We start from the raw sequence: 23,057 nt of genomic DNA on the forward strand, positions 1-23,057 counted from the left end.
TGGTACTGCTTTCTTCATACTGTTGGGCTCGTGGCCAAGTAGTTCTCCTGCTTTATTTCTCTGCCTGCACCCTTTATATAGGCAGTAGCAACAAAGTTATCGTCTTTCCCCATACACCTGGCCAGTGGGTGGCTGGTGAGATTTGAAAGTGGTGGGGCGTACCTGGAGCATGTAGTGGTGCAGTTGCCACACTCAGTGTAGGAGGTGCTGTACAGCCGGTGCAGGCTGCAATGCAGTTGTCATACCCTCTTGCTGCCACTGGTGTAGGTAGTACTGCTACTATCAGACTGCGTCAAACATGATGCAGGTAGCACTTACGCTATTTTAGTGTCTGTATACCAGGAACAGTCAATCAATGCAGTTGCCCCACTGTTTCTGTACGTCCGGGGCTTAGTTTGACTAGTGTGGACGATGTAGATGACCAACACGAGCTGACCACTTCTTCATGTGCTTGCAGTACTTATAATGACACTACATACAGACCTGTGCAGGATTAATTTCCTTTTAGGGACAGTACCTAATGTCTTTGGTTGGGCTGTTCCACGCTTGGTTGTCGACTACTAAAACTTCAGCAGCAGTGCTCCACCTCACCACCTCCCTGGCTGGCATTGCTATTCTTTGGACAGTAATACTACTTCTCAGCTAAGCTGACTTGCATTTAATCGACCCGTCTCAACAATTCTTAGGAGAGAAGCAGGGGCAGTGCTAGGCCTACGTTCTAGGGCATTTCTTATGAGACTGGATTAGTTCTGACACTTCCCAGCAGTGTTTGGAAGAAAATTGGAATGCTTTCTTTACAGTATGACATCTTCTAGGAAACTGCTGACTTCTCATTAACCATACTTAGTAGAAAAGGTTAAATAGGATTGTTGGGGGGAGGGTGGCTGTCAAATAAGTGGCATGTTTCTGAGTCATTGTGTAACTCGCGCATTCCTATCCAGCCGTTCTCAGAAAGTTGAGATGGAAATACGGATTGATGAATGATAGGACGAGCATTTATTTTAAATAATGTCCGCCTTCACAGAAATGCAACTTAAGGACGAGTAGAGAACAATTTACACAGTTGAATGGCTTTTGTCTCATAAGCAGAAATGCAAAGATTTGCCTCAGTCCCATTAATGGCTTTGTTGAGAACCTACAACTTGAGGTGTTTGCTCCATTAGAATTTACCCACATGACCTACATATTATGATGTAACAGGACCGAGATTGATTTGGCAGGCATGGGTAATATTTCTTCTTATGTTCAGTGCTATAACGCAAGATGATGCAAACTATATGAGCATCCCGATAGGTACCTACTGCCTACACCAGACCTGCTCAACCGCAAGCATGAATCCTCTCTTCCCTCTCAAAAGCTCTCAGTTTTGTGGACATCGCGGCCTGGGGCTGTACCCACTGCCCGGGACTTCTGAGCTGGGACACAAGAGACAGTGGGCCTCGTGCACTAAGGGGTCTGTTGGGATCAGTGGTGGGTTCTAGTTGGTGTGATTGTTAGCCCAATGCCTTGCCCCTTAAGCGGCTTACTGCAATCAAGGCCTTACGTATTCTTGATGACCACCTTATCCGTATGATGTCATGATCAAGATGCATGTCAGTGGATCCATTTATTTACTTTGCAGCCAAACATATTTTGGCTGTAAATACATTTAAGAATTTAAGAATCCTAATCAAAATGGAGTGTGATGCAATCTTTTTTAAGTGCAGGCACTTTCACTCGACACTGTAGGCGCTGTACATGTTGCAGTGAAAGGGGATATGTGTGCCAGTGCGTCACCTCCAGACAAACCTTGGTCTCCCTCAAGAATTAAGTGGAAAGGATTACATGTTTAATACTAACCCCAGGTCGCACCCTAGAAGAGAAAGGGTTGTTTTGCATGAAGAACAATAGGAGAACTAGAATGTTTGGTCTTGTGAAACGCATGCCTGCCGTCCCGCGATTGCACAATGGTTAATACCTCACGTTTCTTGACAGGAGCACGAGGCAGGATCAGGACTTATGGAATGATAGGCGGATGTCTGAATTGTATTTGTCTGTGTTTACAATTCGGCCTTGGATACGGGTCAGCCTCAGCTGAACTTTCCCAGCCTTGTGCGACCTTCTTTAACAAAGCAGGTACATCACCAGGGCTTCAGGACAGCAATGCTCTTTCACCCGCCCGAAGACACGAGTGACCGAGCGCTCACTTCAGAATAGATTTTGCCAGCCGTCGACATCCGCACAGGTGTGCCCAGTGCTTAATTTGAGCCGGTGGTTGGCTTGGAGGGTTGGGGGAAAGGAAGGATATCTGCAGCCATTTTGGGGGACCAGCATTCATTTTTTCTCAACAGGCTTCGATCCAGAGGTAGAGGGAAAACACAGAAGAGGGAAAGGAGGAGGAAGGCAAAGACAGAAAAACAGTGACAGAGGGAGAAAGCTGGGGTGAAAAAAACCTGTAAGTGCAAGATAGAGGCAGGAAGTGTAGAGTGGTGGATTAAAGAAAAATGAGGTGGAATCAGGACTATCCTGACTTTCATGACCCCAACACTCAACTGTGCCAGCCAGCCGCTGGCTTTAGAGCACAACTTTGGGCTGTGGCGCTAATTCTTTTACAAATTAAGCACTGAGTGTGCCATTCCACGCTCTTCAGTACAGATGTTGCCAACCGTGGACCTCCGAGCAGATTTGCCATAATACGCTCTTCTGGACTTTTATTGCCAGCCATGTACCCCGGCACATTCTTCAGGACAGATATTGTGTGTCATGTACTTCAGCAGGAGTGTGCCATACCATCCTCTTCAGAACACATATTGCCAATCAGGTACTTCCTCCAGTACAGGTGTCCTCGATCACCATCCTCAGATCAGATACGGCCAAGCATGTACTTCAGCAGGGGCATGCCCTATCACCAATTTCGTGACATGTATTGCCAGTTATGTACTTCTGCACAGGTGTACCCTAGCACCCTCTTCAGGACATGTATTGCCAGTTATGTACTTCTGCACAGGTGTACCCTAGCACCCTCTTCAGGACATGTATTGCCAATTATGTACTTCTGCACAGGTGTACCCTAGCACCCTCTTCAGGACATGTATTGCCAGTTATGTACTTCTGCACAGGTGTACCCTAGCACCCTCTTCAGGACATGTATTGCCAGTTATGTACTTCTGCACAGGTGTACCCTAGCACCCTCTTCAGGACATGTATTGCCAGTTATGTACTTCTGCACAGGTGTGCCCAATCCTTTCTTCGAGCAGGTCTTATTGGTCATGTACTTCAGCTCCGGTGTCAGTGTACCCTATCACCTTCTTCAGTACATATATGGCCAATCATGTACTTTGGTACTGGTGTGTCCCATGACCCCCTTCGGCAAAGATATTGGTAGTCATGTGCTGCAGCACTGGTGTGTTCTTTTGCCCTCTTCAGGACGTGTTGCCCATCATGTACTTCAGTAGAGGTGTGCCCTGGCAGCCTTTTCAGGACACGTAGTGCCAGTCACAAACTTCAGAAGACATGTGGCTGAAGACGCTCTTCAGTACAGATATCATCTGTCGTGTATCAGCAGAGGTTTGGCCCAGCGCCCTCTTCAGGACAGATATTGTCAGTAATTTACTTCAGCAGAGGTGTGCCCCGAAACACTCTTTAGGGCAGGTGTCGTCAGCCAGGTTCTTTAATCCAGATGTGCCCTAGCACCATTTTCAGGGCAGAGATTGGTAGTCTTGTGTCATTCAGCACTGATTTCTCCTATCACCCTGTTCGGGAAGGGTGTTGACAGTCATAAGAGACATACCTTTGCACCGTTTTCAGAACAGGTATTGCCAGTAATATATTTTCGATTAATAAATCTGCTCCGACATCTACAATGAGAAAGGACCACAATCAGAAATGGGCAAAAGTTCTCTCTTCATAGACTCACAGAAAGAGCGAGAGTGGTGAACTTGTGTAGCCCCACCAGACAGTGAGTAGGAAACGTCTCCTTGGTCGCCATTGTCTGCAAAACTCTCCATCCATCCAGAAGGGCCCGTGCCTGGTGCTTCCCAGAGGGGGCGGGACTATCAGGTGCAGTCGCACCATGGCACATAGCAAGCCACTTTATAGCTGCATTTTACTATCGAGTGGCTTGTTTGACCGGGGCTGATGGCGCCCTTCCTGCGCCTGTGTTTTCCAAGCTCCGAAGTGGAACCTGTGAAGGTTGGACATCCTGCCAGACTACAGGAGGACTCCTTATTTACACAGCGATTGCAGACAATGCCAAGAGCTGCGGGGAAAAAAACTAACGCAGAGCGGTAGAGGTACCATGTTTAAACTTAAACTGGATTATTGACTAATCTAGGTGCTCTTTGCCGTTTTCTATGAAAACAGTGTTCAAGCAGAATTAAGAAAATCTCGTTAAAGAGGGTATGCTCAGTTCTAAACAATTTGGCGCGTGATCTAAAGGCTCATCACTCCTGGGCATGTTATTGCTTTGCAAATTCAGCTACGAGTCACATACCTGAGTTACCCACACTGGACAATGTCTGCCCGGTTTACTGCTCCAGGGTGATTCAGTGAGTGAGAAGGACTTTCTAACATGGCTGACACCAGATATCCTGCTCACTCTGAAAACTCTGATGACTATAACACTGTGGCAGTGGCATCTTGGTCCCAGATTCAACAGTATCGGCTTGTGTGACAACGTTGTAAATGATGATGGCTTTTAGGAAGGTTTTGTGCGGGAACTCGTGCCATGCAAAGCATTGTGTCGATTTACCTGCCACTGGGAAGCCTGTTGGTGCAGTGCAGAATTGTACAGCACCGTGCAAGCCCCCCGGCCCTTAGTTAATCTAGCCCTGTGATTTCGTGAGCACAGTGGAGTTATCAGTATGGTCCTCAGCCCCTATGGTCTTCACCTCTTTTATACAATTATTATAAAACATTGTATTACATGTTTATTATTTTGAAGAATTACGTGCAGGCATCCACGATTCATGATGTATAATACTATTGTACAGATTATTAATCGATCAATAGTTTGAGTAAATTGTTAAAACGTTGTTTCCTCTCTCAATGGGCTCATGAAAAGATGACTGTAGGGAGTCAAAGGCAGCTGCTGAAATTGTATTTAGTTGTTTTTCTTATTGGGTAGAAGTGAATCGTAGAAGATACTTGCAGGCAAGGTTGGTGTAAAATAATGCATTGTGTAAATTAATGTTTAGTGGCCGACCAGATCCTAGTATCTGTGAGCAACAGCAGTCATATGGATGCACTGGGCATTGTGTGAATGGAATCAAAATGTTACACTTGATACAATTAACCACGCTTTCTTTTCTTTTCCTGCAGGGACCCACTGAAAATACAGCAGTTGCAGAACCAAATTCGATTAGAGCAAGAGGCTGATCAGTGGCTGACCCAGCAGCAAAGCAGTCTTCAGCAGAACACACCCCCTTCCCCATCCTTTCCTCCGCCACCCTCATTCCAGGAGCTCGAATCCAGCCAGTTCATCACGTCCCCTGTGCAAATGAGTGTTCTCAACTCTCTCAAATCGCCTGCTATGCAGCCGGCCAGCTCCTTCAATTATGCGCGGCCAAAGCAGTTCATTGCTGCTCAGAATATGAGCCCTGCATCAGGTTATGTGACTCCTTCGTCTGGCTCATCCACCTCCAGCCTCACTTCACCCATGTCACCGTCAACCCCCCAAAGACAGTTTGGTCGAAGTCCGTCGGCTCCTTTCTCACAACCATTCCCTTGCGAAGGGGATGCATTCTGGTCCCGCTCGTCCCCTTCACCTCCTCCTCCTCCTCCTCCAGTATTAAGTCCTACAACATCATTTCCTGTTTCGGATTCCTTCCCACTTCCTCCGCCACCCCCTCCCTTGCCCGTCTCAAGCCCCTCGCCAACATACAGCCCCTCTCCCTCACCAAGTGGCAGATTTTCCAACTCTGGACAAACACCTGCAGCCTTCCTCAGCTCCATGTTACCATCGGAGCCCTCTCCTTCACCCGTCAATGCATTAGGACTTCCAAAAGGAGTGATGCCTCTGTGAGTATTTTCTTTTTTGCATATAATAACTTGTTTAGCAATTTAACTTGAATTTCACTACACATGCCACGTAAATGGCACAGAGGATTATGCAATGAACTGTGGGTGTTTCAGCAGTTGTCCATACACTACACAAGAAATTAGGATACATTCTGTGCTGTAGAAGCAGCACAGGGCCAAGACAGTGGGAGTGAGGGGAGGTTTCCAGTTGGAGTATGTACTTTATAAGAGATTTTAGGAAGGCAGGCATGGGGGAGGCAACCCTCAAGCCAAGACAGAGATCATTCCAGTTGAAGGATGAAAGGAAGTAGAAAACTGAATGATGACGTGGTGCTTGTAACTAGAATGTTTCAGCACATATAGGAATGAGGACACAATGTGCCCGGTAGGGATGGCAATGTCACAGAAGGATTTGAATACTAGTGTGACTAATCTATAAATGGACTAATTCAAAATTGTTTGCTTGCTTGATGGATAATTATTGGCGCAAAAAAAGATGAAGCTAGATAGGTGGAGCAGACAGTGTATGCTGATGATGAGGACTCTTTTCATAGTTTCCAAGGAGCAGCTAAGATTCTAATTGATCTTTGAAGACTGAAACATTAGGTGAGGGAGGATCTTTTAAAAACTGAACCATTGCTAGTGGTCAGGGGTAGCCATTGAGCGATTAAAAACTGTGATAATGATCAAAGTGGAATGCAGGAACGAGTCAGGTAAAAAAAAAAAAAAAAAAAAAAAAAAGAAAATGGAGTTGGAATGGATTCTCGCCCAATGCAAGCCGGGAAGTAGATGATTTCTATCAAGGGCCTTACATTGCATATGACTGAGAGTCAGCTAAAGGAAGTTAAGACTTCAATGTCCTCAGGGAAGAGCTCATGAGAAACAGGAGAACATATTGCCAAAAAAAACAGTGTGCACACAAAAGAGGCAGGGAGAAAAACATAACGCCGGATAACACCCGGGGGTGTGAGAGTAGGCTCAGTGTTAGAAATACAGCAGGATACTAAATAGGTAAGGTGAATGGAAACTCAGGAGACTTCAGCAACATAGACATCCAAAGGTGGTATAAATATCAGGGTTATGTGTACTGTGTGTAAGGCAACAGCAAAGTAAAGAAAAAAGTATGGACGAAACGCGACTGTAATACAAATACATTATACAATTTTAAAACATTATTGCACAGCCTCAGCAGTGGTGGCTGCTTCCCATTTAAAGCAGTGGGGCTATCAGGAATGCCCTCGGGTCTGACCCCAAAACTCTCAAACGTGGTCAGTTATAAACAGTATTTATAATGGGTCACGATCACAAGCTCTGGAGTTAAGGCTGAAGGTAGTGCAGATTTCTTACACTGTTTAGCAGTGTGTAAAACAGAATAAATTGCACAGTAAATTGAAAATGAGAGAGCACCAGGATTAGCTGGAGCATGCTAGTTCGACGCTCATTCAGGCCCTGGAGGCCGCTGCCTGCTCTCCACCCAGCTGTCTTAGCTAAGACAGCTCGGGTGGAGGGGTTTAAAGTGCGCATGTCAGGCTGGCTGTCAGAAGACAGCCGACCAAAGTGACATGCACACTTTAAACTGGAGTGCCGACCACTTCTACTACCCTGCTGCCAGTCAGCATTGATAGCCCCATCCCAAAACTTCGGTCGGGCTGGCTGGCTGGCTGCACTGAAAAATAAAACTGTAATAAAATGGTTTTTATTATTGTTTTATTTTTGCTGCTGGCAGCGGGGTGAGTGACACTCCCCTGCCCTAAAAGAGGCACCATCGCTGAGCTTCAGATGAGTTAATTCTGCAGAAGTCCATTTGCAGGTGAATGTGTACTAAGCTACTGGGGAGGGTATCTGCTAAAAGCGATGCTTTTAATGGTTCTAGAAACAAGAGGAGGAAGAGGTGATGTGCCAAATCGAGGTGGTGGAGGACTACACAGAAAGCTGTGAACATATGTGCTAGATGCTTAAGTGTGGGTGGAAAAAAGACAACAGTTTATTTTTGTACCTGTAGTTCTCGTAGAGTTCTACCATCTCCTCTTACTACTTTGTTGGTATATTATTTTTGTAGGCAAAGGGAATACTGCTGACATGACATGTATAGAATACATTCTATAGACTAACTCAGGAGTTTGGAAGAAGATGAAATTGCACAGTAGGGAAGATACAGTATGCTTTTTGATGACAGGGCACAGTATAGAGGTCACTGTGCCTCCAAAGGAGGAGCGAGAAAAAAACATAACCTACATTCAAGCATAGTAAAAGGTGTGCATTTGAGGGATTGTGCAGAAATGCAAAAAAACAATGCCAACATGTATTAAACGTCATCAATCTAAGGAGCAAAATGAAACTGAGATGATGAAGCCAGAGATTTTTACAGCACCCAGGTCAACAAACTAGTTTGCCCGAAGACGAGTTGAAGTTTAAAAAATGTTATGCAGAGAATCGAAAGAAAAAGAAATCACAGCACTTCCTCATCTTGCACCATTTAGCCCCATATTTATCAAGGTTTTGCGTTGCCCTTGCGTCACACACATGGGCACAAGGGCAACGCAAACCCTAAATGAGATTTGTTTGGAGTAACGCAAGGCAGCACAAATCGCTGCTTTGCATTACTCTGCACAGGGAGGCATTCCATGGCTGGAGCGTGGGTGTCCCCACATGTCCACCCACGAATTCTGACACATTCCCAGATTTACCAACACTGATAGACCTGAAAATGTGTCAGAATTGTACACCTCCCCACCAGAGGGGCAATGAGGAGAAATGTCCTTATTTCTCCTTGTTGTTTCCTCTTTCTAAGTGTACTGCATTTTGTAGCACATATAGATAGAGGAATATCTCTGCACAAAAAATCCTGCCTGCAACGCAGGCACCCTTGAAGTATGATGCAAGCATGCCTGCGTTGGTGCTAGGTAGCCAAAAGTGTGCCAGCACTAGAAAAGGACAGTAATGCACTGTATAATGGTAAATAAGACACACTCTTGCCCTTTCCCTTTCACGCAGTAAGTTGACTTGCTGCGTTGTGCTGCATGAATTATTGATAAGTATGAGCCTTGGTGTTAGACGTGTTAGCTGCCTTATCAGTAAATATTAGGGCGCACTGCTTTGAAATCTTTAAACACATGTTGCAGCACAACCACTGGACTGGACCTTAGGAAAGAGTGGGGCTTTGAGAAACATTACCTCTGTGTTCCTCCTCTGGAGGGTCTGCATTGAATACAACAATATGCATGTTTTTACAGTAAAGATACTGATCGCACTAATCAATGCATTTTCATCAGAGCAGTTGATTTCCTAACTAGCATCACTTCAACAAGGACAAGTCTCTTTTTTCTTATACGTTCAAGAGATAGGAAATTGAGCAGTTAAGATAACACTTTAACCTTAATTTCTACCTTGTCATTTTAGCTGACAATCGGAAAGCATGTGGGAATTAGAGAGAATGTCACTCTCTCTCTCTCTCCCCTCTCTGAATGTATGAGACTTTCATCTACAGTTAATCATAAGACCTAGAATAAATTAATATTGACACAATTATATTTTGTTCAGGGTATGTACTGTTATGTTGTGAAATCGTGTAGTATTGAAGTCATGAGCCATAGGTTTGTTGGTATGCTGATGACGTTTTACACTACGAAATACTTCTTATATAATATTATTTGTGTGTATTTTGGGTATTGTATGGTGGTGTTATATGTTGTGTAAACTTCAAAGTAGAATGTCACCATTTGCAAAGATTGCTCGTGAATGATACTGAATAAAAGATGTAATTTGTAGTGCATGTATGAAATGATGTGTAATATGTGACTGGTTGATACTTTTATGGGTCAATTTACAGTATTGTGAGGGTTTCCGCTGTAGGCGGCATTCAACACCTCTGGTAAGCTTTAAATAAACTTACCTAAAGTGTTTTCCAGTAATGTTTAGTGTTTGTATGTGTGAATATAGAATTCCTTCTGTTCAATGGACTCGGGCCTTAGGATGAAGGTTCCCCTTGGCTGGAATAAGCCATACTGCCACCACGTACTCAGTAAAGTCAGTGGCCCCAGTCGGTAATCAATGGAAGGAATGAGCAAGAATGGACTGCCAATGACAGACATCCGATGCCCAGGCACAGTAGTGTGCGTTAATGGTCCCTTTGAATAACAAGCATCAATGATGGGACCAGGCTGTAACGAGTATCAATAGGCCTGGCCTGTAAAGGTCATTACATTGACTCCAGGTAGTAATAGCTGGAGAAACTAAAGAGCATTAATGCTCCCACGGCATCAATGGCCCAATTCAACAAGGAACATTAAAAGCGTAGGCATAAATGAGCCTTAGGGGCCCCAGCCATTACAGCTGTAATCATCCTACCTGGCCCCAAGTAGAAGCCACCTTGTTAGTCCATAGGCAATAAGATGCATGGTTGTGCCAGACATTGATTATCGCCAGTGGCCCCAGGCACTAATGAGCATTATTGGCACCAGGAATCAGTATTTATCAATTTCCACAGTCACTTATACGCTTTTGTGGCCTGTGATGCTAATGAACCTTAATGATTCTGCTGGCTCTTCCCCAAAGATCGGGAAGGTTTTGGGCCAATCCTCTTCAACCCTCCCCTGAACCTCAGGCACACTGTTAACTACAGGTAATGCTGTACGAGGCCAGTATTCTCTCCATTTTTTTAAGTTTATATTTCCCAGGTTGCCAGGTTCTCTTTAAGCAACTTTTACCAATGGCCCAGAGTTACATTGCACCAGCCAATACCATATCTAAACCCCGTAGAATCCAAGTGAATTAGCAATATTATTTTATAAGAATGGCTCACTTTTACATAGAACTAATCTATTTTCCCTTTGTTCACCAGCGCTAAAAGCTGTCATTTCGACAGTGGTGCCAGTAACTCTTCATTTGAGTCAGATGGGTGCCTGTCTCGCAGAACAGGAGCCGAGTGCAATTACTTCTAAAAAGACACATTCATACCCCTTCAGGCTGCCTAGTTATTGAGTAAACATTCTGCTTCCAGCCCTGGCTAATCTAACCGAGTAATGTGCATTCAGCTGGTTCTCAGATCATCTGGAGGATTTAGTCCTCCAGATTGTTCCCAGGCAGGTTTTCATCCTAGTCATGAAGTGGAGTTGGTCTAAGTGGCTGTCCTAGATAAGCTAAGATCCACACAGGCCATGGGAAATCATGCACATCTTGGACTTCTCGCCTACTTCGGCACTGCTTTTAGGGACAGCATTGCATTCGTGCCCTGGTTTTGCACAGGGATGGCGCAGTATTGCATTGTGCTAATCATTACAGGTGATCCCTTCCTTGGTATGCTTCCCAGGTATCATGCTGCATCACTGTTTTCCAGTAAACAGAAAGATATAGTAAGATTTCCTGAACTACTTTCCTTTTGTCCAAGCGTGATGTCAGCCTTTTTTGTGGAAAGCACTGCCCTTCTGGGAATGGCCCACAATGTTTTCAGTTTTATGTCTTCCTGGTGAGCCCGTCTCCATTATTCCCGTTTTTAAGCCCCTTGCTCATTTGGTTTTGTATCTACATAGAGGTTTTATGGGGCACGGAGAGCAGTCTTATGCCCCTTTCAGGACGCTCTAATGTACTTAAGGGTTAAAGGTAGAATCGTTTGTGGCTCAAATTAGTGTTGTGTCATTTCGAGAAATGCAGAAACCCATAACAATTATTTTGGGCGTGCAGTTGACTTTAGCACTGATATTTGGCCCCATAGCTATACTTTTTTAGCGCTGCGTTTGCGCCGCTTTTTGACGCGAAAACGGCGCAAACTTACAATATACAATTGTATTTTGCAAGTTTGTGGCGCTTTTGCGTCAAAAAATTACGCGAAGGCGGCGCCAAAAAAGTATAAATATGGGTCTTGGTACTTTTCCCGCGTCCTCAAAGGCACAGGACTGCTAAAGTCTTTACAGATTACAGAAATATTCATGACAGTTTAAAGTAATATGACTAGGGAGACATACGTCCTTCTATTAATGCTTTCACTGCGGCCGACATCTAATAAAGAACTGCTTTATGTAACGTGGATTCCTATTGTTAAGGACTGATTAAAAATATATAGTCCTGCTTATCTGCTCATAACATTATTTGTACAAGGCTATTTCTTTTTTAAGTGGATTATGACAGTGAAATGTCAGATATTGTCATTTCACACCTTCCATGCACTCTAGCTGTTGATCTCCTTGCAAGTGCGCTGCAACTTTCTCCGTTCTGCTGCCCTAGCTTTTACGGTTTAAATGTACGTATTAAGTACAGAAGTCGTACCTTTTGAAATAGTGTGGGTCTTTCTCTGGCTTCATGATTTCAGGATCATGGTTTTTCCTCCTTTCCGGTGAATCAAAACTGCTCTTACTGATCATCCTAAAGTGTCCTTTAGGAGGGAGAGAAGGAATTTGCAGAAATGATTTAACAAACTGTTAGTTAAACCAATCAGCATTGGAAACCATCCTCAAGCAAGCAGATGGCTTCAAACTGTCTCTAGGGCTGTCTGAAATTCCGCTATCTGCTATTAGGATTTTCTGCAAGCTTACTCTGCTTGGAAACAAAGTCATCACTTTCAATCGCGTTTATTTTGTTTTCTCGTGAGACTTTGGAGATTTACCTGAAATGTGTCTTCTCCTTTCTGATTTTTGTTTGGTCTTTGCCTTTGGAGTCCATTATGCCATTTATGTTTCTAATATTGTTCACTTTTCTCAATTTGTGGGCTAGGACCCTACCACATTTTCCTCCACACATCGATAAAATAAGACAAACTCCACATTTCTCCATTAATCACATAGTCTGCATTCCTAATTGCCAGTTAGTGAGCAAGCACTCCAGGCAGCTGTCCAGCCAATTGCCATTCAATTTCCTAAATCCAATTAGGTTATTTACTTGTTTTCTGTGGTTCTTCAATTCATAGTAGCTTTTTTAGATGTTAAAATCAATTAAGTGTAAATGCAATACCAAATATCAAAATACAGAATCGGTAGCCAAATACAACAATTTCAAGGTCATCAGTTATGTAATAAAAACAATAACAAGAAAAATAATTCAGAATTTAAAAAAGCTTCAAAATATTTTATATTGTTACAATTTTATTTCCATTACATATTTATTTTAGCCACATACTACAAAACAATATTGTAACATTATTTCTTATTTTTTTCAGTTAAACATCATCTTAAAGCGCCTAGAATCACCAGACAAATGTCACTTTCAAAATGTTATGTTCCTTATGTTTATAGTACTTACGAAAGCTATGTAAAACACAGAAAAGGCCACAATGGGAATTCAATGGGAATTCAAAGAGGCAAAGAATGCAGAAAACGAGATTGCTTCCTTACAAAAAGACAATATGAGCAACGTTAAATAAATTCTATCTCTCGGGTTTCCTAAGCTCCCCTATTACCATATTTTTCTTCCAAATGTTACTTTTTCCAGAATGAAAAATCAGAAGCAATGAAATGCATCAAAATATTGATTATAAAAAATATACATAGGCCACAAAATCATAACACAGTGGGGGGGGAGGGGGGGATCTACTGAGATCCAACCTGATCTCGCCATGGTGAAACTGCACTGCGATATTTACAGTGTAGTGTAGAGTATTTTAAATGCAGTGCTGGAGGCTGTCTGTATTTTTTCTCTATCATTCAAAGGGCACAGTTAGATGTAAACAGAGTAAATATTGCCTCTCTGACTCATCTTTTGGCCAGAGGATGTAACATAATTTTTCTTGACCTTGTATACAGGTGAAAAAGAATTGCAAAAGTGAATTACATATTACCATTATCACTTGGACAAGTAGACGGCTGTTGGTTATAAGAGTGGCAACGTCTTCAAATTGACAACGGGGGTAGCTGATTTAATCTCACTTTCGATATTAAAAGTCCGGAATCACCACCATTAGTTGTATACTGAAATACAAAAACAAATACAATTCCATTTTGGAGGAATGTACCGTGAAGGCATGACAGTTATTCAAAATCAACCTAAATACTACTTGACATTGTCATAGAGGTCGTAATGCCAACTCTCCAAAATGAATCCTTAATGGTCTTCCATAACATGACATAAGTAGGAACCTGTACATGCATTCTACAGAATACAATAGCCTTTAATCAGTTTCAAGATCCAAGAAGGTTGCTTTTTCACCATTACCTTTGACGAGTATGGGAGTGGTGTCAATTTAAAAATGTCCCTCAAGTGATTTAATCCAGTTGTCTAATCTATCAAAAAAAGACTAAGAAACTAAATCACCAAAAGTGGCAAAAATGGAAACAGCAAGTGGGACATAGCCACAAATCTCCCCATGCTGGCCAGATGAAAACAAATTATAATTTAAGTAAATGGCTTAGGCGGTGGAAATTAACCATCTTTGCCAAAACCTACTTGTACCATTACAAAGGCATGACTGTATCTGCTGGAACAAGTGATCGCAATTCAGCAAAATTAATATAGTTTCCCAAAACATAGTAAGACACGAATCACATAAATAAACAAAGGCACACATATCTACAAAACCTGAAGCACACAAAATGCTTGTTTGTATGCAGCCACCCACAACAAACAAACTCTAGCAATGTGATTCTGAAACAACACATAAAGTAACATGCTAGCAATGGCAAAGCTGACAAAGAGGTTCTAAACATGGTACAAATTTACATGGCAAACTAGAGAACAAATTAAAGCGAGACAATATCTACAATTGCAGACACATGTGACATCATCTTCAATGTCAACTTATCAAAGGATGGCATATATCTGAGGACAACTGCAGCAAGCAGAAATGCATGACCGACCAGAAATACAGTAATTCCTGCCACACATGATCACGTGTGCTCTCCTCAAGAGGAATAGGAGATCACACATGAAAAGTAGATTTAAAACAAGACTGCACTCTCAAATAAAATTGATCTGGAGCCCCTTATGAGATGCAGACTCAACCAGTGCACCTTCAGAGCCCTCCTACATCTCAACCAATGTCCACTTCATACCCGACAAGAAAACACCTCAAAGCATGGCTGCATATACTAAGCTGCTACAAACACTAAACTGCTATACTATAGGGACCTTACAGAAAATTACCAGAGCCATTCAGATTCTCACAAGCATAAGGCAATACGACAAATCATAATGCTTCTATGCCCCGTAGGATTAACATAGGCCAGGCTGATGGCCAAGGTTGATGCACGGCTCCGTCAACATGATGGATCTGTCTGTCAAACTTATTGTTTTCAAGAAAATCTCAAAATTGGATTTTCTTTTTGAAAATATAAAACAATGCTCCCATCGCAATAGAGGTTTCCTCTCATGGCAAGGCAGCATTGCCCTTTACTGCCAGGGTTTTCTTCACGGTGAAAACCACCTGTATGTCTGCTTATCTAAATTAGGTGGGCAGGCCTAGAGGTCAGCCTCTGACAGCCATTACTCCATAGGATAGTTGGAGGGGTGTACCCACAAGGGAAAACAAGTCATCTCCGCATGGTAGCAACAAAGGTCTACCCGATTCTAAATCTGGCAGACATTTTGTTAGTGGTAAGGATACTCTTGCTGCTGCAACAGAGTATTTTTACCTCCAACATATAAATCAGGCCCTTTGTCATCTACTTTAGGACACAGAAGATGGGCCTTGTACCACAGGAGTTTTTACCACATTGCCCTGCATGCCATCCATGGCACACATACCGCCATTATAAAACCCACAGGAGTCACTTCAATTGAAAAAACACACCAGCTTCAACGTCTTATTTGTATGTGATGCCAACAGAGGCTTCACCATGTAATCTGTACATGAGTCTTTGTTTTTCTCATGATGAAGCCCTACTGGGTGCCAGTTGAGTTGCTGCTGGAATGCAAAGACACAGATACTACAACTGTCTCGTGCAAGGTGAATAGACCAGAGACTCATACTCCACATCTGTATGCAATAGCCTCACCATTTCTGACATTCTCTTCCATTCATTTATAGCAACACATTCCACCTAAAAAGAGGGCCAGGGACACCCTTACAGAACCAAGCCACCAAGTGAGTGATGAGATACGAAGTGTACGCATTTGGACACAAAGCACCATTGAATATGTCACTGTGGTACTCAAACAGAAACTAATTGCTCTGCATCATGGCATAGGCACGACTCAAGTCAAGTCATTGGAGGCAGGGACTTTGCTACAGGCCTTCCTCAGGTTCCACAACATGTTCTTCAACAGATGACAAGGTATTCTGGGTGACTTAGAACAGGCACTGCCATTGCTAAAGCAATTCAGGCTTGAATTGATCAGAAATTGCCACAGCATCACTGTCTTATGACATGCATGGAGCACAGAAGAGTAGCACTAGGCTAGGGGTTTTTATTACTGAGTAGTACTCAGGTAAGGTCTGAACAACAAAAACGGGGTGGGAGCACACTCCCTTGACGTACCAGTGCACAGTTCACTCAGATACATTCTGGTAAATGCAGTGCATGGTCAAACTTACTTCCATTAAACAATATTTTGTTTTCCCCACAGTTGGTGCAGTCAGTGCTGAGTATTTCGAGACAAAAGCTCTATTTCAGGATAGTTGTTCTTCATCAGTAGAGAGTAACACATACGGTTAGAGGTGATGGAATTACTGCTCAACAGTCTTTTTAGGTCACAGCAACACTCCTTGAGCATAAGTGTGTCACTCAGACCTTGTCAGCTCAAGGGATCCTTATCAAGGCAATCTGCCTTGACATCCCAGCATCTAGTTCCCTCAGAAGCAAACTGGCAAATGCAGTGCATGGTAACACTTACTTCCATTAAACAATATTTCCTTTTCACTGTGGTTGGTGCAGCCAGTGTGGAGTATCTCTAGACCTGAACTAATGTTTCGGGATAGTTGTCCTTTGTCAGTAGAGGGTAACACATATGGTTAGTGATGTTGCAGATGCTGTGCAACAGTCTTTTCAGGTCACAGTACCACTCCTTGAGCGCAGGTGCATCATCAGCTCAACCAGGTCAAGGGATCATTATCAAGCAAAAACAGGGAAGGAGCACACTGCCTTAGCATCCCAGCACCAAATTCACTCAGATACGTTCTGGCAAATGCAGTGCATGGTAACACTTCAATTCAACAATATTTCCTTTTCACAATGGTTGGTGCAGTCAGTGTGGAGTATCTCTAGACATAAGCTTATGTTTCAGGATAGTTGTCCTTCATCATTAGAGGGGAACAAATGGTGCTCAACAATCCTTTCAGGTCACAGTACCACTTCTTCAGCGCAGGTGCATTGTCAGCTCAACCAGGTCAATGGATCCTTTATCAAACAAACAAAAAGGAAGCAGCACACTGCCTTGACATCCCAGCACCCATTTCACTCAGATGCATTCTGGCAATGCAGTGCATGGGAATACTTACTTCAGTTAAACAATCTTTTGTTTTCACCGTGGTCGATGCAGCTAGTGCTGAGTATCTCTAGACATAAGTCATGTTTCAAGGTTGGCTAAGCAACCAAAAGTTCTTACAGAGCATGGAGATGAAGTGGGGCGATGACTGCAGCTAATGCAATCTTCACACATCAAGCAGAAGTAGAACGTGCCTATAATGAGGCACATCGAAGGACACGCAAGGCTGCACATACAAATGATTCAAAATCAGAGAGTTGCTCACCAGTACACATTTACAGGGGGGCAGGCCACTCTTATTTACATAATCACTACTTCAGCTACCATCAATACCATTTTCCAACATAACCTGCCCATTTTGCAATTTCCCCCAAATGGCAAGCAACACATGTTGCACTGTCATAGCATCATATATTTCCACTAATAATACAGACGTCGTTGCTGTTCTTCAAGCATCATTTCATTGACCCATGCATGTGCATAATTATTTAGCATGTCTCCTTAATTTCCTGATAGATGGTGCGCTGTAACTTATGCAGTGCTGCCCCATGCCGTATAATTTCTCCTGCCAGTCACAAATCACACATTCAAAGTTGAGACTATTCTCACAACACTGGTGATCTGATATATTAGATGTTATCTCTCTATAGAGCTCTGCTATTTGTTGGTCTTGCTCCCCTCTAAGTAGCCGTGCTTGATTCATTGTTTCCTGAAGAATCTGCCCCCGTACAAATATGTCCGTGGTGTCTGTCTCCCATACCCCATGGCCATTAGTGGAAAGGTTTGACCAGCAAAATAGCAACATTTCCTTCATCTCAAATATAACTTTGTATCTGATGCATGACATCCTGTCTCCAACTTCCAGTGGTGGTGTCCTTCCAGTCCTCTCTGGCTGTGTCCGAAAATGATATCCATGTAGCGGCGTGATTGTCTGTGTTCTTACCTCTGACATGTTTGTTTGGGGATGAAGCAGTGGCCCCTTCATATAACACCTTGAAACTTAACTCATGTTAGATGTTGACCACTAAGAATTAAGAACTGCAGTTGTTTGGGAGGTGCAGACAGAGTTCTAAAGGACTGGAGTCACTGAAAAAGCTTGCTGAGTTGCATTCTGTTTTGTGCAAACATGTAATGAGAGAAGCTTACCTTCTTCTGTCTTAGCTATTGGGTGCAATAGTTGTCTGGTCAACCCGAAGAGAAGCTTTCTGGAAGGAGATGATTAGAGGCTCTCAGTTTGTGAGCTGTTCTATCATGTATCACCTGGACACCTGAGGGCCAGCAAAATACATGCCCCATAATGGAGACATACAGACATGGAGGGTGTAGATGCTGTACCCTCCAAGTGTTCTTGGGTCTGAAGAATATCCATTCTATGAATGCTCTAGTGATGCCGGGGCTTTCACAACTGCCAACTATCTAGCATTTTTTATTCTATTTGTGAAATATTCATATAGCTCAACCAGAACCCAAGAGGATACAGGTGATTTACAGTCAACCAGAACTGATGAAGAAAAGAAAGATGGACTACTACAACCAGGAGGGAAATCTCTATCATGTGTATTAAATGTCACAAACTGCTTAACATCATCAAATGAAACATATTACCTCTCTTAACCATACATTTGCATTATGAAAAGTAAATACAGTTTAGCCATATATGTGTACACTATGTAAGATATCACAAGAAATGCCCCACCTGAAAGTATCAAACTGTTACCTGAATCCATTTACCTGGCATTCAAGAGTTAATGAAATCCCACGCATTTGATGTCCTTCGTCAGATCGACCTGTCCTTTGGCCATGATGATTTCCTAATTCCACCTTGTCCTTGAAACTTTGTGGAGCAGTCCTAGGGTATGTTTCTACATCCCTATCTGAATGAGATGCTTTGCCACTGGACATTTCATCTGGAAGCACTTGGCTTTCACTTCTGCCACTGTTCCAATGTTTTGCACTTGGCAGTTGCAAGTAGGGGTCCAACTGGCTTTCTGAGAGGCGTTTCAAGATTGAAAAGCAGCAGTTGTATCTGCTTGACCTGGTTTTGTCATGTTGAAATTTAGCATCTTGGTACCTTCTGGTCTGGTTTTGATACACCTTATCAGAAATGTACCAAATGCCTAGTGTAGATTTAAGGCCTGCCTTACAGTCATATTCCAGTGGTTGCAATCTATAGTGTAACACAAGCAAAACAGAAATCCTGCTATTCGGCATACCTCCCTCCTGCTGGGATGGCGAATGCTGGCCCAGTCTTGACCCGCCCTTGCCACCATAACTTATAGTTTAGGGGTGAAGTTTGACAATGGAACTTCTTTTGGCCCACTGGTGGATGGCGTGGTGGGTATCTGCTTCAGACTTCTAAAATCACTAAAGCAATTTCTCTACCTGTTACCAATTCAGTTCCAGAAAATGGTAATACATCACTTCTTGGCTTGACTACTCCAACTCTTTCTACTGGGGCCTACCGGCATACCAACTTAGAAGACTCCAGCTGGTGCAGACTGCCACGGCGCGGCTTCTATTAAAAACATTTGCGAGGCCATCATATCCATCATCGCCTTAAAGAGCTGCATTGACTGCCAATCAAGGAGAAGGTATGGTTCAGGGGGCTTATGCTGGTCCATACAGCCTTCCATCATGCAGGTTCACAGTACTTGGACAAGAGGATCACTCCATACTATCAGGCAGGAACCCTGCGTTCCTCTGACGCCATGTTGACAGTGGTCCAGAGAACTAAGAGACAAAAAATGGGATGGCACTTCTTTCTCCTTTCTTGCTGCCACAGCATGGAACACCCTCCCTTCTCACTTATGGGCCACGAAAGACGAATGTTCCTTCAAATGTAACTGCAAAACCAGGCCGCTTGAATTGACATATTAGTAAATTGCTTTTGGTACTGGTGGTCAATGAGTCTATTAGAGCCGGGACACACTTTGAGTAGTTCTGCGCTTTATAAAACCATTTTTTAACTGAGAGTGTGTGTTTGTATTTGCATGCATGTGTGCATATATGGTAGCGTTGCACTGGGATAAGTTGAGCTGAAATCATGGTAGCATTTTGTTCAGATTTTGTCTCCTCCAGTAGGGGTGGTTTTCAGCTAGTGAGTATATTGTCACAACAATAGAAGATAGGCTTTGCCGTACCTACTGTTCATGTTTTTTTAACTGTGTACCATTGACCAGAACCAGTGTTGTTGTGGTTATGGGTAGGCAGATGATGGTTGTAATAGGTATTGCGTTTTTATCCAAATGTTGGGTCGCAGAACTGTTTGAAGCACAACCACCTGCATGTTGGCAAGGTGTACAGATTTTTTATGTTGCTACTCTCTGTATGTGCATGTGTTTCATGGTGTGATTTGTTGCTTGTGTACCCTGTTTCCTTGTGTCTATTTAGGGCTGGGTGAGATGTGGAGAGATGCAGTGCTGGTAGTTTCTCATGATTTTGTGTTTCACTGTTACCACAAAGAGTCTGTTGTCCCCATTCAATGCTGTCGTGTACTGTAGCATTGATATCTGGCATGTACATTCCTCCATTGGGCGCGAGGGTATCTCTGTGTGTTTGTGTGTACACATGTACGTGCACATACACTGAGGCATGGTTGCAGTAGCAAAGTTCTCAGTATTACTTTTGTACTATACTGTGTTTGTGAACACACATTGAGTTTTGTCTATTGCATTTTGTTTCATGGCAGCTGTGGTCACGTTTTGGCACTAATGCCCAGAAGGTGTGGTGCTGTGTTTGTTGAGGGTTAATTTTTATGGCTCTATTTGTAGGTGTGTTATTGTGCTGTCTTTGCCAAGACTTGTATTGACATTTAAAAATAGCCACAATGATCTGGATTAATGACTGCAATGTAATGTTTTATTGGCCTGATCAGTCCACGACAACCTTGAGCAAATTCAACATGCAAAAAGCCTTCATTTTTTATAACCTTTGCAGGGCTGTATTTCAAGGAAAGCTTTCCAGCGGTAATCGTCATGTGGTGTGGTCCACTATAATTTTACTTTTAGGTTCATAGCAATAGTTTTGTAGTGTTTAAAGTTCTTTCTCCATGCAAAAGTCTTCAAACATGGTGAGCAGCCTTTCTTAAGTATTCATTAGATTTACAAGAAAAACAACATTCCCCATTGACAGTAGAACTAGAATCCTTTCTCTTTCCACACTGGAATGTTTGATCCATAATCATGCATTACTTATGTTTTTTATGTATTGTATAAACATTTTGGGGTGAGGATGTCCTCTGTGTGCACTCCTCTGTTGACTGAAAGCTGTTCTGTCATGAGACCCTTCATATCAAACTAGGGAGGCCAAAAAGCTTCTCTTCACTCACAAAGTCAAGTAAATTTGGGAGCTTATCATCAGAGAATCTGGGCGAAGTTTCCTGACCTCCCAATGGCAAGTTTTATTGTCTTATAGCTGACCTATTTTCCAACAATATGATGCACCACTTATCAAAGGCGGGACATCCTGCCATTGGAACACAGATGCGGATCTCAAGGTATTCTCCGAGATGGGAGCTTCTTCTCGAGTAAGCGAGGGGGCCTAGCTCCACCATTGTGCATGGAGGAATTAAAATGGAGGCAGGTCCACGGGGACCCCGGTGTGAAGGGAGGCTGGACTTTGTAGTAGGGGAGCACGCAAAGGGCAGATATTGGGGCTGTAGATCTGCAAAGGCGGGGTATCTGACAGAGGACTGTCGAGCACCGGCAGTCCACACTTGTTCATCTAGATCACCCTTGATCTCTCACAGCAGCAAGATCAGTTTCTCACTAGTACAAAGAAGCTAAACTGCACCTCGTTGTCTTAAAAACAAAAACAATATTGCACGGTTTGCACTGTGAGAAGCTTGCATAGTTGGAAAAAGATGAAGTTGGAAGTCTGCTTAACTAACCTTCACACACCTCTAGAACAAGCACGACACAGGCCTCATTTTCACAGTAAGGGGTCTTTTGGAATTTGCCAGTCCATAGTTTATCCCTTTTATTCTCTTTTATGACAACATGGCAATCAGGCACCATGTTTTCCGTGCCAAAGGCTGTCTTGAAGTGCCTTGCCTCCTGGCCTACCCCCTCAATTTTTTTTTTTTTTCTGTCTGGCCCTGTTCTGCTTGTGGAATGTGCTTGTCTCTTTGATTCTATTAGGCATTACTTTTAAAGTATTCCACTAGCCAATCCTTTATAAGTCACGTCGTTAATTTTCCTCACGTCAGCCCAAATTCCTTGCTGTTCCCCAATGTATCTGCCCCTTTCCAACTCTCCAGCTCATCTCCTGATTCAAGCGATTACATATAAATGTTTTTCACATTGATGCACTCAAAGTATGGAATTTGAGCAATGGACACCTACACGAGGAACAGATAACATCTGCTCTGAAAAAGATCAAAGGTGTGCGTAGCAAATGCTTCGAAGCAAAGTAACTCAATGTACTCCTGCCATGAAAAGCAGAGTTGTGCTCTTGATACACAGGTCCCTTTGATGCTACAGAGCTGACACTTGTTGACACTCTTTGGCTTGGTTACAATTAACATGGCGAGCAACCCAATATCCGTGTGCCACTGGGCCAGTTCCCATCAGGAATAATAAACCTGATTGTCCTTTGAGTACTGTCCTTGTAAAATGGGAACACTGCGTGAGTCTGTGGGTCCGCCTCTGCTCTTTCCCTTCTAATGCGCTTCGCAGGACTGACCACATCACTATGTGCAGAGGCCACAGGAGAGA

The 23,057-nt window shown here is 43.1% G+C and overlaps 1 protein-coding gene across 8 annotated transcripts in view; it reads left to right on the forward strand.

Moving 5' to 3' along the window:
- PALLD (palladin, cytoskeletal associated protein) overlaps window positions 1-23,057 on the forward strand; it is an 847,172-nt gene that overhangs the window by 700,083 nt on the left and 124,032 nt on the right. For all 8 annotated transcript variants that reach the window (XM_069244048.1, XM_069244031.1, XM_069244040.1 and 5 more), the window contains one exon: window positions 5,299-5,997. In XM_069244048.1, the coding sequence (XP_069100149.1) occupies window positions 5,299-5,997 (699 nt within the window). The remainder of the gene's footprint in view (window positions 1-5,298; window positions 5,998-23,057) is intronic.

Source organism: Pleurodeles waltl, chromosome 1_2 (genome assembly GCF_031143425.1).
Source record: "Pleurodeles waltl isolate 20211129_DDA chromosome 1_2, aPleWal1.hap1.20221129, whole genome shotgun sequence".
Taxonomy (NCBI): domain Eukaryota; kingdom Metazoa; phylum Chordata; class Amphibia; order Caudata; family Salamandridae; genus Pleurodeles; species Pleurodeles waltl.